The 19,100-nt window shown below is 42.5% G+C and overlaps 1 protein-coding gene across 3 annotated transcripts in view; it reads left to right on the top strand.

Moving 5' to 3' along the window:
- Window positions 1-19,100, top strand: part of zgc:110045 (uncharacterized protein LOC664755 homolog) — a 141,173-nt gene that overhangs the window by 61,297 nt on the left and 60,776 nt on the right. For all 3 annotated transcript variants that reach the window (XM_068005190.1, XM_068005172.1, XM_068005180.1), the window contains exon 2: window positions 14,784-14,915. In XM_068005190.1, the coding sequence (XP_067861291.1) occupies window positions 14,838-14,915 (78 nt within the window). In that variant the 5' untranslated portion in view covers window positions 14,784-14,837. The remainder of the gene's footprint in view (window positions 1-14,783; window positions 14,916-19,100) is intronic.

Genomic DNA, 19,100 nt, shown 5'->3' on the forward strand with positions numbered 1-19,100 from the left:
GCAGCTTGGAAAGAGAAATAGAATGAGTAACTGTCAGCAGAATTAATAGCCCTTCTGCGGGATCGAATTGCAGGCCGCCTGCCTCGCCAGGAGTAGCCACAGGTAAATGTCAGAGTGAGGACAATGGGTGGGGGGCTGATCACAGCCAGCACCTGCTCCGCTCAAGGCAGCCCAATTCCAGAAGAGTCCTAAAACACGTGCTAGGCCCTTCATTAGCATGTGCAAGGGGCCTAACGCCTGTTTTAGGTGGCTGCCCCGGACGCCTGAAAAATGGCCTGACCCAATATCGGGTTGGATGCCTTTCAAGCGTCCATGGGGCAAAGGTCGTTGGACACCGAAATTGGCCCTTGTTGTGCACATTTTACTCCCGTAAAACAGACGCAACAAGGTCCTATTTCTAGGTCACTATCTCCCATTTATGCCTTGGAAGAAGGATACTGTACAATATCATCAAACTTCTACTCCCATGCTTTAATTTCTTTGCCATCCTATGAGAATTTAAGAAGCCGAATGTCTGTGGAAGGGGTTGGGGGGGGGGTTCATTGTCTTTACCATATAAAACATAGATGTGGTACACAAATCATACAGCAGTTCTACACCATCTGTACATACTCAACTGGTACAGTATTTTCACAAGTGCTGCTGTTAGCCCTATCTTCAAAGGTAGAAAATAAAATGGTGGCTCCTCTTCACCAAAGCGATTATTATAGCCCAATTGATAGAAGCTGCGATGTTCCATTACCATGTCTTTTTCTACTGGATTAGGTTAATTTTATAGGGAGTACTTTGGATCAAAATAAATAAACTGATTTTATCACAGAACTGGTGCTCGTATCACAACCTTTCTGACATCTCTGCACTTGTCTCAGCCGTTAGAAATAGAGAGATAGAACTGATTTATGTAGTTGCAAGGAATCTGCAAATAAGCTATACCATTAGTCTGGATGCATCTAGCAGACCTTTTATGTGATGTAATATCTGTAACAATAATCATTTGTCGGTATGTTATAAATTAGGATCCATAAGTGAACTAGTCACTACAACGCTAGACTCTTTGACTTGCAACTAGAGAGACCAAGTTTGGAATCCAGTTTTGATTGACATTTAGGCTGGGGCTTCTTTTAGTGAATTAAGCAGTCTTGAATGAATTTTGGGAGGAAGGAGAGAAAACTGTCCAGAGATGTGAACTTCATGCTCAAGCACACCTCCTGCATGTCAATCAAAGGCAGCATTGATGGTATCTGGATGAAGTCTGTGTGCAGTGACCTCCACAGTAAAAGGGGAAAAAAAATAAAAAGTTGCTGCAGAGAAATACAGTGAAGCATAGAACAGTAAACAAGGATAATGCAATTTCTTTTTTAATTTAACATGGAAATATTTCTGTATTCCTGATAGGGTTATTTGTACATTAATTTTAAAGTGCCCAAGAAGCCAATAATTTTCATTTAAGTTTGGGTGAGTGAGAAATTAAACTCAATTGAAGCATAAAGGAAAATAATAATATTATCCCTTTAACCCACACAAAGGTGCCTGTGAATAAAGCAAGCTTGAAGATTGATAAAAATGAGTCTTAATCTTAGAAAATCATTAACCAATAGTCTCCCTCTGATTGAACTGATATCAACTGCACATCAGAGCACTAATATAATTGACAACACTCGAATAAAATGCACAAGACTGAGCAGTATCTTAGATCGGGAAGCCTTTCAATTTTCACACTGCTTCTATATTCTTACTTTATAGGCATAACGGATTATCTGCAAAAATGATTTAGCCATTGCCCCTTATGAATTTATTGCGATTATATTTATGATATATCTTAGCAGTGTACTGAAAACCATTAAAGATCCTGGGGCTGAAATTCAATGGTCCTTTTGGTGCATTCCCAATGGGAGTCCACCGGAAAGACTGGAAATTAGGTCAGAACCCAGATATGCCAGGTATCAGCTTTACACTGAGGATTATACAAAGCCTTGTAAGGGGCAGGGCCTCTGCCTGAGTAGATAAGGCCAGTGGCATAGGAAGGGCTGGGGCCAACGTTGAGGACTCCCAATGCTGGGAGTTCTCTCCTCTCTGGCCACTCAGAGGATCAGTGGATCATCCACGGCAGGACTCCTGGCCTAGTGTCCATTTGGCTGCCTGGTATATCCAGGTGTACAAGACCACCAAATAGCAATTATGTGCCTCACCTGGGGGTCCAGGCCAGGATCATGACCTAGACCCTGGAAGATTTAAGATTTTCATTTTTAAAGCAGCCCCATAACAAAGAAAGGAGCATGGGGGCATGATCTTCTCCTTTGTAGGGAGGACACTGACATTTCCCCCTCATCCCCCAGACTTGGCACACTACTTTGCAATATGTGGCCTCTGTGAGCAGGTGGGTGCCCAAGATATCCCCCTAGTAGTGCTGGTACCTGCAATTTGCATGCAAAATAGGGTCTGCGGACATGCAATTTCCCAAGAATCACTCCCTTTGAGCAGCAATCCCTAATAGGTAGTGCTGGATCATGGGGCCTCGGTTTGAATTCTGGTCAATAGTGATGGAATGCAAGCCTCCTCTCCAATGGCTGTAGTGACCATTTAATTGATGGGTTTCCAGCCAGTTTTAACTGAGCACAAACACACTGCACAAAACATCGACACCATTTGTCACGCTTAAAGAGACCACATGGAAGCTGATGTTAAGGTTAAGGTGTATTGTTAGATAGAGTGCAGAGGGATTTATCTGTTATACAACGTATGCTATTCTTTTTCTTTGTCTTTCTTTGGCAGTCCCTCAGGGTCGAGGATGACTTGCTTCCACTCCGGGAGGGTGGGTTCTGCGGTGGCTGAATAGTCCAATCCTGGAGCCACAGACTCTGCCACAAGTGGGGCAGGTAATGTTTAATAAGGCGGGTGGGTGAGACACTCTGGATTCTGCACGCTCTTTCCGCTGCTTACGCTTGGCCTCCACATGCTCCACTCCACACATTTGAGGTGATTGGCGTCTTTGTGGATGCTTCTTCACCAGCATTCGAGGGCAATCGATTCCCAGGTGTCGGCAGGGATGTTGCATTTTTTTAGGGAGGCTTTGAGAGTGTCCTTATAACGTTTCCTCTGCCCTCCTAGTGATCGCCTGCCATTGCGGAGCTCGGAGTAGAGCACTTGTTTAGGGAATTTTGTGTCGGGCATGCGGACAATGTGGCCTGCCCATCGCAGCTGGTTGATCATGACCAGTGCCTTGATACTGGGGATGTTAGCCTGGGAGAGAACGCTCACGTTGGTATGCCTATCCTGCCAGTGAATTTGCAGGATTTTGCGGAGGCAACGTTGGTGATATCTCTCCAGGGATTTGAGGTGTCTGCTATACATTGTCCATGTTTCTGATGCATACAGGAGGGCGGGGACCACAGCTGTTCTGTAGACCATGAGCTTGGTGCTGGATTTGAGGTCTCGGTCTTCGAACACTCTGTTCCTCAGACGTCTGAAGGCTACTCCGGCGCATTGGAGTTGATGTTGAATTTCATCGTCGATGTCTGCTCGTGCCGAGAGGAGGCTCCTGAGGTATGGGAAATGATCCACGCTGTCCAGAGGCTTACCGTGGAACTTGATGGTCGGGGGACAGTGTTGTGTGGCAGGAGCGGGCTGGTAGAGGATCTTTGTTTTCCGGATGTTTAGCCTGAGGCCCATTCTCTCATACACCTCGGTGAATGCGTCGACGATGGTTTGTAGTTCGGCCTCTGAGTGTGCGCACGCAGAGGCGTCGTCAGCGTACTGCAGCTCGATGACAGAAGTCGGGGTGGTCTTGGTTCTGGCCTGGAGGCGTCGAAGGTTGAACAGAGTTAGACAGAGTGCAGAGGGCTTTATCTGTTATTCAACATATGCTATATATCGTATGGGAGTGCATATCATGAAAAACTGTTCCAATCGTGTATTAATATCCCTCACTTTGGATGCAAATTGTCACCAAAAATGCAAACATAATTTTTTTTAAAATCACATATTAATGTGTTTTTTATTATTATGACATATCTATGTAAACGTTTTTGCATTTTTTTTGTTTTATTGACTATGTTAAGCTTGTGTGAGCCATTTAAATAAACCGGAAATAAATCTCCACTTCCCGAACACCAGATAGTGTAAAAAAATGTTCTTCTATATCTCTCATAGTTGATTAAAGGCTCAGTTCAAATGAGCTTGCAGTGTGTCCACAACATAAAATAGGGCCTGACCTTTAACAGGTATGCTATGAAAAAGTGGGTAGAAGTTGCTGTTCGGAAAAAAGTGCCTATAGTGAAAGTGTCACTATTTCCATGAAGTAGGAGTACTATTTGCCAAATGAAAAATGGAAGGAGGGACGAATCTTCCATTTTCTAATACAGTTGGTACAGAATCTATAAAAATGAATTACGAAACATTACCATGAATAATGACTTCTGTGTCTGGTAAATGGAATATGTGAAATTTTAGTCTGTTTTAGTCCACATCGAATAAAAATAAGCAGAATTAAGAAAAAATATGAAAAATATTTGTGGAGGCTATTATTTCACATGAAAAGCTTTTGTGGCCTCTTTTTTACAGCTATTATTTTGAAAGTTGATGTAAGAATAGAACCAGAACACACATACAGACAGGCTTTGTGCTTGATTGTTAGCGACAATTGTTAGTCCAGTTTGAAAGGGTGACATGCTGTCACGTGATGCTTACAAACATCAAAGTGAATGAACTCTTTCTGTTTTTTTTACTCCTCTTCTCCTAGTCATGTACACTGGTATTCTTACACCCCACAGCAGTCACAAGAAAGGCAAAAAATACCTGTGTTGTACATGCCCAGTAAGTCCCTCTTTCCTGCCCAACCGTGCTAAATTGGTCCTTAGGCCTCATCATCATAACTCTGGTGAGCTGCAGGTGTCAATCAGGCACTCCGAACCAGGCCTAACCAATTTCGACTGGTGTAAAGCCCCACCAGGTAAGTCTGCTAGGGGGCAGACGATCGGGAGAGGAGCGTGTGCAGGCCGACAGTGGCTCGCAGTTGTTTCGTGGAGCGAGGAGAAGCTCTCCTGCCCATTCCGATTCCATTAAAAAATAAAATTTCACAAAGTTTTGGGTGCTTTTTTGAGTGGCCTCCTTCAGTCTCTAAGGAATGTTGGCTAGGCGGGTCAAGACCCAGAAATACTAGTGGAAGCTTGCGCAGTGCACGGTCCGCCTGGTTGAACCAAATTTAGCAATCCGGGTTGGAATTGGATGCAGGAGCCTCACTTCAATGTGCAGATCTGGCGCAGGCCTCTGCTCTCCTAAATTGACTATCGTAGTGCTTGTTTTATGCTTGTAAAACAGACGCAGCTGTGTTGAACACAAGGAGGATGGGTCAATGCCAATGAGAACACATATTACCACTGTACAGAAAAGGTGGCCCAACTCAAAAACATCCCTAATGTGAGTGGGATGGTGCACTCCTGTCCAGCTGTACTGTCCTAACCCATGTATGCCTTCGACTTGAAGTGTGTTAAATTAATGTACAAATATGCACAATTAGGTTGTCAGTATACCCTCCTGTAAATGTCATGTTGAGAATATACACCAATACTAGATTAGTGTGAAAACTAGTGTGTGATTTTTCTCCTACACCATTAATTGTTGAATGTTTGCCAGTTTTCTTATTTCAACTTGTAATCTGTAAAGTTTAATTTCTTAAAATAATAGTGGGGAGAAAAAGAATGTGTTAATACCACAGATATTCCAAAACGATGTTATAGTATGATGTAATGGCCCAGAATTTGCAGGTAAGTTCACGGTGCTCACCACTATTAGTGCGTAAAAATCCCAGCAATTTGTGGCGAGGAAGAGATACGCCGTGAGTTGCAAATCGCCACACACACGTTGTTGGACGATTTGTGGCATTCCGCCGCTAGCCTCGCAAAAACAGGAACTCACCGTGATCCTCCCTAGGAGCGTCAAGACATTGCTGGAGTTACACTGTAAATATGAATTAAACTAGCCGCAGAAAGTTAGTGCTGCTATTTCACAACGTAAGAACTCTGTTAATGGGGTGATTAATGGTCCTGCAATTCCACTCAACCTTGAAGATCCAGAAAGCGAACAATTGAAACTGTGGAGTCTCATTCCTGTAGTTAGTAAATTGTTACTGGAAGTTTTAAAAATTTTTATTTTTCAATTTTTTTTCTACTTTTCCTTTGTCTCTTTTTCTCTCTCAATTCAATCTTTCCCTCTCTTTATTTCTCTTTCTGTATCTAATTTGATTCTAATTCAACCTATTTCCTTCTCTGTCGTTTGCTCTGTTTCTTTCCCTATCCTTAAATGCCATTGGTTAAGGAGATAGAGTATTGGTCCTGTCATTCACTAAGGTCCCAGATGTTCCGTTACCTGTTATCAGCTGGCTATCCAGCAATTTACAGCACAAAAATAATTGGAGCTGAAGGGTGAGGGATCCAATCCAACTTACTGCGCTTCACTGCAAGATGCTCTGCTCCAGCAAATTCTGGGCCAATATTGTGATATTACTGCTCAGCAAAAAAATCTAATAATTCATAAAAAGCAGATTATAATGGCAATTTTTGAATAATCAAAAATAGGCCCTTATCTTACACTTAGCAAGGTAAATATTAACAGTTAATGTATAACATTTCCAGTTCTTTTATGATGTTCACTATAAACATAACTCTTTATATTTAAGAACAAAAGAACATAAGAAATAGGAGCAGGAGTAGGCCGTACGGCCCCTCGAGCCTGCTCTGCCATTTAATCGGACCATGGCTGATCTTCGACCTCAACTCCACTTTCCTGCCCCGACCCCCGTATCCCTTGATTCCCCTAGAGTCCAAAAATCTATCTGTCTCAGCCTTGAATATACCTCACTAACTGTAAGATAAAGACCTATTTTAGGAGCAATTGGTGTGAGAAGTCAGGCACTCTGTTCCAGCTATTTTCTGGTCTGGACAGTAAGGCTACAATTTAACATTCTAAGTTCACCTACTAGTGTTTGAGTGTTTTTATTTGCGCTACTGGTGCTAAGGGCTAGTGTAGGCGTTCAGCCCAGCAAGTACCTAAGGGGTGGATTCTTTATTAAGTTGCATCTTGTGCCTAGTTGAACGAATAAGCATGGCTAGATTTCTACCTCACTGTGGATACAACTTCAGCCATTTACAGAGGGATATTTTAATACATACTAACAGATCTCCTGTGGTACTGCTCAAAGTAAATCAGAGTTATGCTGTTGTAAGAGGGAGTTTGAAAGTAGGAGGGGTGCACATCTGCAGTGGGATAAATTATAAGAGATCTCTTTTGGTTTCTGGAAAATAAGTACTTTACCCACTGCAGACAGATATATATCACAGTTTCATAAAATAATGTTAGTAAAAGATTCTTCTCAAAATCCATTACACACCAGCTGATGTTTATTATTCCAAATCCATACAGAACAACAATTGCAACAATTTACATTTATATTGTGCCTTTCACATAACAACCGCACCAAATAAAGGAATTCCATCTTACTGTATATAGGGCTGCATTCAGAACAAATCAACAGGACTGAACGACAGTGCTGCTTTTTGGTTACTCTACAAAAATAGTTTCAATGAAATCAGACATAACACCATTCACTAAGAGAAATTCATGAACTATTTGGAATTAATGAACTGGGTTAGAATTAAATGCTTTATTCGTCAATAAATCTTTTATTTCTGACTCCTTGATATTGCATTAATATTGTCTCAATCTGCTCACATTGTATTTCATGCACTGGGAATTTAATCCTTGGTCAAATCAGAAATATGAGAATCACTGTTTAATATGCCTTGGGGAGGAACTCATCTTTCTTTTCATTTGTAACCAATTGGGTAACTTAATCATCAAATTTGGTAACAATGTTTTAATACAAATTGAACTCTACCTACTGAGACCTCCTCAGGTCAGTGCTAAATTGTATTGCTTGCAAGAGCCACATGGGGTAAAAACATGAACTATAGAAGCACAATTTTAATGTATAGAACTCAGAAAAGACATGGGGTAAATTTTAACAATGAGGCGGTATCTCAGCGGGAGGGTCAATAAGCGGGAGGGAAACCGGGAAAAAGTTTTTATGCGTGTTCTCGAGCGAATGCGACTCAATTGAAGGAATTTAATTCTACTTCTGGGTTTCGGGTCTCCAAGCTGCGCAGCAGGCGTACTGTGCACACGCATGACATGATCTAAAGCCCACTATTTAAAGGGCCAATGCAACAATGCATTTTGAAGAGAAAGGATCAAATAACAGAATGGAAGGGCTTAGAGGATAGGCAGCACCCAGGGGTCAGGCGCCTCCCTTGAGGTACTACTGGCTTTTTAAAAAATTTGTTCATGGGATGTGGGCGTCACTGGCGAGGCCGGCATTTATTACCCATCCCTAATTGCCCTCGAGAAGGTGGTGGTGAGCCGCCTTCTTGAACCGCTGCAGTCCTTATGGTGACGGTTCTCCCACAGTGCTGTTAGGGAGGGAGTTCCAGGATTTTGACCCAGCGACAATGAAGGAACGGCGATATATTTCCAAGTCGGGATGGTGTGTGACTTGGAGGGGAACGTGCAGGTGGTGTTGTTCCCATGTGCCTACTGCTCTTGTCCTTCTAGGTGGTAGAGGTCGCGGGTTTGGGAGGTGCTGTCGAAGAAACCTTGGTGAGTTGCTGCAGTGCATCCTGTGGATGGTACACACTGCAGCCACGGTGCGCCGGTGGTGAAGGGAGTGAATGTTTAGGGTGGTGGATGGGGTGCCAGTCAAGCGGGCAGCTTTGTCCTGAATGGTGTCGAGCTTCTTTAGTGTTGTTGGAGCTGCACTCATCCAGGCAAGTGGAGAGTATTCCATCACACTCCTGACTTGTGCCTTGTAGATGGTGGAAAGGCTTTGGGGAGTCAGGAGGTGAGTCACTCGCCGCAGAATACCCAGCCTCTGACCTGCTCTTGTAGCCACAGTATTTATATGGCTGGTCCAGTTAAGTTTCTGGTCAATGGTGACCCCCAGGATGTTGATGGTGGGGGATTCGGCGATGGTAATGCCGTTGAATGTCAAGGGGAGGTGGTTAGACTCTCTCTTGTTGGAGATGGTCATTGCCTGGCACTTATCTGGCGCGAATGTTATTTGCCATGAGCCCAAGCCTGGATGTTGTCCAGGTCTTGCTGCATGCGGGCTCGGACTGCTTCATTATTTGAGGGGTTGCGAATGGAACTGAACACTGTGCAATCTTCAGCGAACATCCTCATTTCTGATCTTATGATGGAGGGAAGGTCATTGATGAAGCAGCTGAAGATAGTTGGGCCTAGGACACTGCCCTGAGGAACTCCTGCAGCAATGTCCTGGGGCTGAGATGATTGGCCTCCAACAACCACTACCATCTTCCTTTGTGGTAGGTATGACTCCAGCCACTGGAGAGTTTCCCCCCGGATTCCCATTGACTTCAATTTTCCTTGGGCTCCTTGGTGCTTTGATAAGCAGGAGGGAGGTGTTATACCCAGGTGACAGATGGAAGAAACCTGCTTCTGCCACCAAGAAGGCGTGGCTGGAGGTGATAGAACAGGTCAGCAGCAGGAACATGGTGCCCAGGTCTTGGGTGCAGTGCAGGAAGCGATTTAATGACATAACCAGGTCAGGAAAAGTGAGTATAGTTAATGATTCACCTACATCTCATGGTGTACATCACCCCACCCCCCCCCCACACTCTGTCTTGCCAAACTTACTCCATCACATCACTCCTCACACCCACTTAACTCTCTATCAACATACCTACACTTTCTGTGCACTTTCTCACCTCCCCATTGGTGAACCCACCACTCCCACTCACCCCAATCTTGATGCAGTGTCATGAATCTTTCTGATATGGGCAGCCTCACCCAAAGCAATGCATCCATCGGGCTGGTGTTGGTGGTGGTCATTCCAGGTGGTCTGAGTACTTGATTATCGTCACTTTGCCGGTCTCCTTATGAGAATCTATCAAATATGAGTGACTCCCTGGCATCATGAGCAGCCAGGTACGCCGCTGTTCTGCTGATGGATTGTCCATCGTCGTCCTCCTCCTCTTCCTCGTCTTCTTCAATGTTGATGGCAGATGCGAATGCTTCATGAGCAAATGGGACCTCATCCACCTGTAACCCTCTCTGTTGTGCAGGACGCAACACAAGACTATTATTCTTCACACCCTCGCCAGTGAGTATTGAAGTGATCCTCCAGATCATTCCAGGCATCTGAAGTGCATCTTGAGCATTCCTTTGGCTTGTTCAATGACAGACCTGGTGGTGATGTGACTGTCATTGTACCGCTGCTGTGCCTCGCTGGTGGGGTTTCTCTGAGGTGTCATGAGCCATGTCTGCAGGCAGTATCCCTTGTCTCCAAGGAGCCAGCCCTTAAGTCTGTCTTGTGCGTGGAGAAGGGCCGGGATGTTGGATTCGCGCAAAATGAAGGCATCATGGAAGCTGCCAGGAAATATGGCACACATCTGCAGAAACTTCTCCCAGTGGTCACAAATCAGCGGCGCATTGATGGAGTGATGCTGCTTTCGGTTGATGAACCGTCCTGGCTCATGTGCAGGTCCTCGGATTGCTACGTGTGTGCAATTAATTGCGCCCTGTACCCGTGGGAAGCCAGCCAGAGTGGAAACCCACTGCCGTCTCTGTATGGCTGATGCGATGGGGAAATTGATGTAGTTGGATGCCCTGGCAAATAGGTCATCTTAGACCCATCGTATACACTTATGTGCACTCGACTGAGAGATCCTGGTGATGTCATTGGTGGCGCCCTGGAAGGATTGGAGATGAAGAAATTGAGGGCAGTGGTGACTTTAACTGCGACAGGCAATGCGTGGCCACCAAGCCCAGCCGGGAGCAGCTCTGCATGAAGGTGCCTGCAGATGTCTGCGACCACCTTGCGACTCAATCTGAGCCTTCGTAGGCACTGCTGCTCAGAGAGGTCCAGGAAGCTCAGCCTCTGCCTGTAGACGTCCCTCGGGAGTAGTGCCTCCTGCGACCTCGGCCCCTCCGTTGGTCCCCTCTCTGCTCTTCTGTAGGTCCTTGTGGCACACCTCTGTCTTGTGGAGCTGCAACTCCCAGAACTGCATGCCGTGCCTGCCACGGATCGCAGATGGTGATGTGCTTCCTCCTCAGATGTACTGCTGAATAAATCCATTGCGCCCCCACCACCCCCCCCCCATCCTGATGGTGTCAGTTTGAGGGGGTCCAAAATGTAGGTGAATATGTTTCAACACAAGAATTCTGAGTGTGAACAAAGAAATCTCAGTCTAAACACAAAGAACTCCCAGCCAAAGGTTTGTCTGAGAGAAATGATTGCCCTGCTGCAAAAACTCACCTTTTCTTCACAAGTGTCAATCACTGGTTTAAAGGTCAAAATGGGTGCTGGCTGCAACTCGCCTCTGTTTCCATGGCGTCTTTCAGAGACCATGGGAGTCATGTTAAGGGAAAGATAAAATCGTTTGTCTGACTATACAAAACCCTGGTTAGACCGCACCTGGAGTACTGTGAGCAGTTCTGGGCACCGCACCTTCGGAAGAACATATTGGCCTTGGAGGGAGTGCAGCGTAGGTTTACTAGAATGATACCCGGACTTCAAGGGTTAAGTTACGAGGAGAGATTACACAAATTGGGGTTGTATTCTCTGGAGTTTAGAAGGTTAAGGGGTGATCTGATCGAAGTTTATAAGATATTAAGGGGAACAGAAAGGGTGGATAGAGAGAAACTATTTCCACAGGTTGGGGATTCTAGGAGTAGGGGGCACAGTTTAAAAATTAGAGCCAGATCTTTCAGGAGTGAGATCAGAAAAAATTTCTACATACAAAGGGTGGTAGAAGTTTGGAACTCTCTTCCACAAATGGCAATTGATACTAGCTCAATTGCTAAATTTAAATCTGAGAGAGATAGCTTTTTGGCAATCAAAGATATTAAGGGATATGGGCCAAAGGCAGGTATATGGATCAGCCATGATCTTATCAAATGGTGAAGCAGGCACGAGGGGCTGAATGGCTTACTCCTGTTCCTATTTCCAAAGTTCCTATGTTCCTAAATACACAAAAATTTAATCCCCTTAACTGCTTTAATGGTATTAATTGGACCTTTAAATATCGGCCCGCCAGCTTTAAGTGCCGGCGGGACTTGCAGGTTTCAGAAGCACATGTGCATCCAAATGCGTCTGGGTCAAACCCGGAAGTCGGTGGGTTGGAGCCGGGATGCGATCCCACTCCCAAAACCAACAATTTTCACTGCCCACCCGCCCCCAGCCCACCCATTCTCGGGGGTTAAAATTTACCCCCTTCACGCTTCCAGTGAAAAATGTTGACATTTAAGCTATCAGAAAAAAACTAATTGAGCTTAGAATTTCTTCTTTATATTTTCATTTCTTTACTCATATGTGATAGTTATCTGAAAAATGAAAACCTGTTTAAAAAACTTGAGTGTAGTTGTTCAATTAATCAAAAGCCATTCAACTGTGCTTTTGGTTTTAAGAAACGTTTCAATAAAATAGCATTACAGGGATTCCATAAAAAGATGTAATCATAGCTACACCATTTATTATCCTTATTTAAGACTGCCATAAACATACAGTTACATAATCCTGATATTACTATTTTGAATAGGAGAACGTTGTTTGATGATGGCTCCTATTGTAGGGTTTTGCATTTAAGCTGTAACACAAAAGCTCAAAACAGAAATCATTGCTAATCCCTGGGAATTTTTCAGGTGTAGTCCTGCTTTATTCTTCTGAAGCGTAGCCTAGCTGCTTATCCCCAAATTGATTAAGTAACATGAGGGTCTGTTTCTAAAAATTAAATATTAATGAAACCAATAATCCAGTAAGAGTTAAGCCCTTAGCATAGTGCATCTCATGATAGCACAGGAATGTATAAAAGCCAAGAAACTTTATGCATAATTTGAATAAGGAAATAATTTGTACTGCAGCTTCTCAGAATGATTAAACCATTAGTTAGTTGCAGTTCAGTTTTAATTTTTTCAGTTATAAAGATCTGTTGGGCTGATGAAAATCTTTACTGGTTTGTGTACCTCTAGCTAGCCATTACTGCTAGTCATCAAGATCAGACAGATGTGGGAAACAAAGTGTGTGCTCGTGAAGCTTAAATTGTTAAGTTGTGAAACTGTTTCCTATATAAAGAAATGGATCAGTCTGTACTTCAAATTGAAATAAACAACATCACGCATAATGCAAAAATGTCTATAAATTATGTCATAGGTTGTATTTCCTTTTTTATCCTTTATATTACAAGTCATATTTATTTCAATTGAAAGTGCAGCCTGGAGTATTCCTTTAAAAGGGCAGGTTCCTACTTGCATTAAAACTGGCATAACAGCTTAAGCCTCGGGTCAGGCCAACATTTGGCTCTGTCTAGTATAGATTTGTGCCTCTTTACTGTGTGTTATTTGGATTAAATAAGGTCCTGATTATTCTACATGTCATCATGAATAAAGTCATTTTGTGAAAGGATGTCAAGGGGAGGGCATGGAAATAATCCTGGGGCACATACACATCTCCGTGAGCAGCTAAACACATGGCTGCATTAAGCCACGTAATGAATGGAACAAGCTCCAGAAATTAAATTGCACTGTTGTTGTATAAGGGCACGTGGTGTTTGGATCTAGGGGGCATAATGCCTATATTCTAGTTTCAACAAAATGAAAGGTGCAGTTGTTGAAGTTATTATTAATGCCTGACTAAGGAGACATATGTACTGTACAGTAAATATGTGCTAAAATGTGCCAAAAGATGCTTCTGTACTCATTAGAGAATTACATCAAACGTTCATGCTTTCCATTAGCCCTTTGTAGCAGAAATAGTAGGGCAGTCCTTGCGACGTTTTATCCTAGACTCGCAGGAATTCACAAAGCGCGTCTGTTCAGCTAGCTTGACAAAACAGATCCAGCTACCATGGATAGTTTCTGCCATGATGAAAATGCTTCTTCATTAATAGTAATGAACTAAAGCATTATATTATCAATCAGGGAGAATGGAGACCAAGCACTGTTTTTTTCTCTTTGATTACTCATATGTATTTGTTTTGGTGGGTGGATGCTGATTTTGATTTTGATTTAGAAACCCTACATTTAGCGATGAATATTTCTTTCTGAGCATAATATAATGAACATTTTTTTTGGTGGAATAATTTTATTTGTACCATTATATTGTGTACAGACAGCCAAGCAAAGGCATCAGGCTTGATAACACAAAGAAGTATTGTTGGTGTTTTAACATTAGAATTCATTTTGATGTTTGAATGGAATCCCAGATTACATTACACCCACATGCATACCAATTGGACAATGAAAATGTTCTAAATGCTTTTCTTCATGTCTCAGTAATGCATATTATGAGAAAATAGAACCTGATTTATTTATCCACTTCATATCATAAGGAAAAAGTAGCACAAATATGAGAAATGTATTCATTCTGTATAACAAAAAAAAAAGAAAAAATAACTATACTGAAAAATAAACCTATTTCTGTTTACTTCTAGTAAATGTAGAAATTATTTTTTAGGATTCAGGATTTTCCAGTGAGATTGTTGTCAAATTCCTGTGTAGGTTTCTTCTGAACTGTTTTCTATGTTTATTTCAAATTAATTTTGAAATACTTCCACAAAACTGCAAGCATAACAGTTTTTCTTCAGTCAAAAGGTTCATGCAGTGTAGGGAAATTTATGACTGACTCACTTTAAATTTTAAAAAATAATTATAAATACTGCAGCAGAAGTAATCTTTGAAGTGAGATGTTGACCACTGAAATTTCTTTCTTTCTGCAGGGTTTCAGTGTTTCTGTGTGAAAACAGTGTGCCTCCAAGTGTTGAAAAGTCAGAATGAGTAAATCAGACTCCAAAGTGACTGAAGGGGGACTCAACGTCACTCTTACAATCCGCCTACTTATGCATGGAAAGGTATAGTGACATCAACAACAAATAGCTACATAAGATTGCCTTTGAGAATGCATGTTATTGGTTATTGACTTTGAAGTAATTAAGCCTGTGGTCCTAGAAAAAAGACATTGCCTACCTAAGGCTATCTATTTAAAACTGTCTGGTTCTAGCTGTTGAATATGTGGTTAGGGAAAATCTCTCTTTGTTTACTTTAACACGAGTCTAATTGTATGCATAACGTAGTGCAGTACGTTTCTCACCAGTAGTTTCCATTGATGGTCAAGGAGTTTATCCAGTAAATAGTTGAGCCTTGTAGACCAGGAAGGTGCCAGGTTTGAATCCTGATCTCAGCTAGTGCAACAGAGGGGGCACTGCTATTAGCCTCAGCGCTGTGTGTTAAGAAGGAGAAAATCAGCCACAGTTCTTGTTCCTGCAGATAGGAATTACATTTGCTATTCGCTAGTCCTCTGGCACTATTCCTTTTTCTATTGATTTTTTTTATATATGGATACTAGTGCCTCTGGTATCTCCTCCCTAGTTTCTTTGAGTATCCACAGATGCAATCCATCTGGACCCAGGGTAATGACTTCTTAAGTTTGGCTACTTTGTCTAGTATCTCCTTTATTTATAGCTTAACTGTTGTGATATCCTTCTTGACTTCTTCTGTTGTCATTTCCCTTTAAGTTAAAACTGGGGCAAAGTATCTATCTATTCAGTATCCCTGATATTTCAGCATCATAACCTGTGAATTTACCTTGCTCATCCCTTAGTCGCCTTATCCCTATCTAAATTCTCCTTTTGTTCTTATGTGCCTATAGAATACTTTACTATTTCTTTTTTTATTCCTTAATATTTTCATTTCATATTTTCTCTTTGCCATCCTAATTGCCTTTTTAATCTCTTCCCTAAGCTCCTCATATTCCCTGTGTGGATTTTAGATGAGGCCAGGATTGATCTTGCCCACTGTGGTTGAATAACTTGTCACTCCCTGTCAAGGTTCACATATGAACAATGCCCACTTTGCCGAGGTACCGGAAGGTAACCTGCATTTGTGGAACTGTTTCTAATCGGTACTACTCATCGGACTGTACTAGGAACCCTGCTACATTTCTTTGAACTTGAAGCATCTATTTATGCCTAATTTCTGCGAAGAGTAAGTCCCTATTGGGTCAACAGTTAAGGTACTTCAAATCGTGTGTGCGGGTTTGTGTCATATGTCATCAGTCTCATTTTCTTTTCTCTTTCTTCCACTCTTAGTTTTTAATATCCTCACAGGAGAAGATCTCCTTTAGAAAGCCCTTAGCACAGATGGCCTATGAGTCTTTCTAACTTCATGCTTCTCTGTGATGGAGGTATTGTTACCGGTCAAGCAATGTAATTTCTTTCCCCCCATCCCCCCCCATGTGATGTGTTCTATGACATAATATTCTATCTAGCAATGACAGCCAACTTAATTCGCTGTCAACTGTAGAATCCGAGTTCACGTGACAGGCATTTCAAGGACTTGAACCCATAACCATCTTATTTTGAAGCAGTGGCCCACAAAGTGTTCAGAAATGCTGTTTTTCTTTTATTGCTTCTTCTTCATCAGTTGCTAAATCAAAGCTGAGAAATTCACGGAGAGGTTTGTGGCGGGATGGGGAGCTGAGCATCAATTGTTACAACGTGAAAGCAGCGAAATGTACCTTTATGTAAAGAGCAATGGATGAAAAATAACAGGCTTTGCAACTTCTGATAAAAAGACAAAAATAAGTGAACAGTAATGTCAAAGCATGCAAAGTGAAAAATGTATCATAAAGTTGAAGCTTAGCAAAAATGATTGCAGTATAAACAGGCAATATCTCTGTCTTTAATTATGGAATAACAGATGTTCGTGTTTAGTGCTATAAATGATTCCTATAAACCGATGAGGTTTTCTGGGGGAAGGAGTGCAGGATGAGGATTTCCTAGGCAGATCTGAAAATTTGGATCCTAAAAATATAAAATTTGGACAGAGGTTTTTTTGAAGAAATTCCCTTTGTACAAGCTAGAGCTTCAATTTTAATGTACACTTGGCCAAAATAATGTAATGGGAGTCCCACAGCCAGACTCACTCAGTATGCGGAGCCGATAATAATGATGGATGCCGGATGTACTAAAGCATATTGGGTGCCTACTCCCCGTATTGTTAGGCATGGAAAGTCTGAGGCCTCTGGCGCAGCATGTCCCAATGCAGCTGCGAGTGCAAAGAGGGCCAGGAGCCTGTGCACAAGCTGTGTGCTAGGTTCATTAGAGCCCTGACTTCCAAACTGCCCCATAATACGACTGGTGCGCCTGAGGGTCACTCCAGTCATACAGTGCTTGTTGGGAACGGATGCTGAAGAAGAGGCTGTATTACAAGAAATAAAAAGATTCCCAACCACCCTTGCCCCAACATCCATGTTCCATATTCCCCATCCCATGCCTGGTGCTTATTCCCCCATGCCAGAAAATCATTTTGCACACAGCAGGCAGGCAGCAGCCCTTCACTGGCTTCTGATGACTGACATTTTGGTCCTGTAAATCCTGGTGCGTCATAAGCACTGCAGCAGCAGCGCTAGAAAATTATATAAATAAGCTGAGAAAGGCTTAAAGCAAATAACAAAAAATAAAGCCATAAAGTACTGTATTTAATATACAGTAATATCAGCCGGCAGCATACTTGCTACAGTTATAAACAGTATTGTATCTGGTAATAATATCATTGTTTTACCACCTGTAAAGATAGATACTGAACTGAGAGCCAGAAAATAAGAAAAGGCAAGAGAGTTGGAGGTTCCATTCTTAATCATTCACCAGGCTGTACTCGTAGGTTATCCTGGTAGAGTTCAATAGACAGCCTAAAGATAGATTCCTCCTGTTCAAAATTAGCTTATCCAGGCAGCAATTATTAGCCGCTTTTAAGCTGCTTTTATATTGCACTTAGTGCCATACTAGTGTTGCCGGCTCTCAATGCACAGGTCTTACACAGCCAACATAGCACCATCAAATAAACTTGCTAGGTATGCTAAGCCAGGCAGCCATGAACTCCCAGTCAGGAGCTGGCAGCAATAAGTGTAATATCCAGGCAGCTTTATATTGCAGTTTATTTACCTTGGAATTTCAGAAACCGATTTCAATGTAGGCAAGTGTGAGGTCATCCACTTTGGATCTAAAAGGGATAGATCAGAGTACTTTCTAAATGGTGAAAAGCTCAAAACAGTGGAGGTCCAAAGAGACTTAGGGGGTCCATGTATGTAAATCATTACAATGTCACAGACAGGTACAGAAAATGATCAAAAAGGCTAATGGAATGCTGGCCTTTATATCTAGAGGACTCGAATACAAGGGAGTAGAAGTTATGCTACGGCTATACAAAGTTTTGGTTAGACCACACCTGGAGTACTGTGTTCAGTTCTGGGCACCACACCTTAGGAAGGATATATTGGCCTTGGAGGGAGTGCAGTGTAGATTTACTAGAATGATACCAAGGGTTAAATTACGAGGAGAGATTACACAAGCTAGGGTCGTATTTCCTGGAATTTAGTAGATTAAGGGTGATTTGATCGAAGTTTTCAGGATGTTAAGGGGAACTGATAGAGTAGATAGATTGTAAACAATTTTACAACACCAAGTTATAGTCCAGCAATTTTATTTTAAATTCACAAGCTTTCGGAGATTTTCTCCTTCCTCAGGCAAATGTTTCAAGAGCTCCTTGAAGCCTACGCATTTATACATATTGAACAATATATGGTGTTTACAGACTGCCCCTGCAACTGCCCGTTGCCAAGGCAATCACCGTGTTCAGACAGAGAGGTGTCACCTGCAGAACCCCCGAATACACATTCAACAAAAAAACAAACAGGGAAAAAAAACAGAGAAAAAAAAAACACAGAGAGAGGCAGAAACATCCGGAAGGCAGAGAGAGCCAGCAAATGACCCATTATATTAAAAACAGATAACATTTGTTCGCTGGTGGGGTAACGTGTAGCCTGACATGAACCCAAGATCCCGGTTGAGGCCGTCCTCATGGGTGCGGAACTTGGCTATCAATTTCTGCTCGACGATTTTGCGTTGTCGTGTGTCTCGAAGGCCGCCTTGGAGTACGCTTACCCGAAGGTCGGTGGATGAATGTCCATGACTGCTGAAGTGTTCCCCGACTGGGAGGGAACCCTCCTGTATCCCCCACGAGTAGATAGAGGTAAACTA

This window comes from Heptranchias perlo, chromosome 2 (genome assembly GCF_035084215.1).
Source record: "Heptranchias perlo isolate sHepPer1 chromosome 2, sHepPer1.hap1, whole genome shotgun sequence".
NCBI classification, from domain to species: Eukaryota; Metazoa; Chordata; class Chondrichthyes; order Hexanchiformes; family Hexanchidae; genus Heptranchias; species Heptranchias perlo.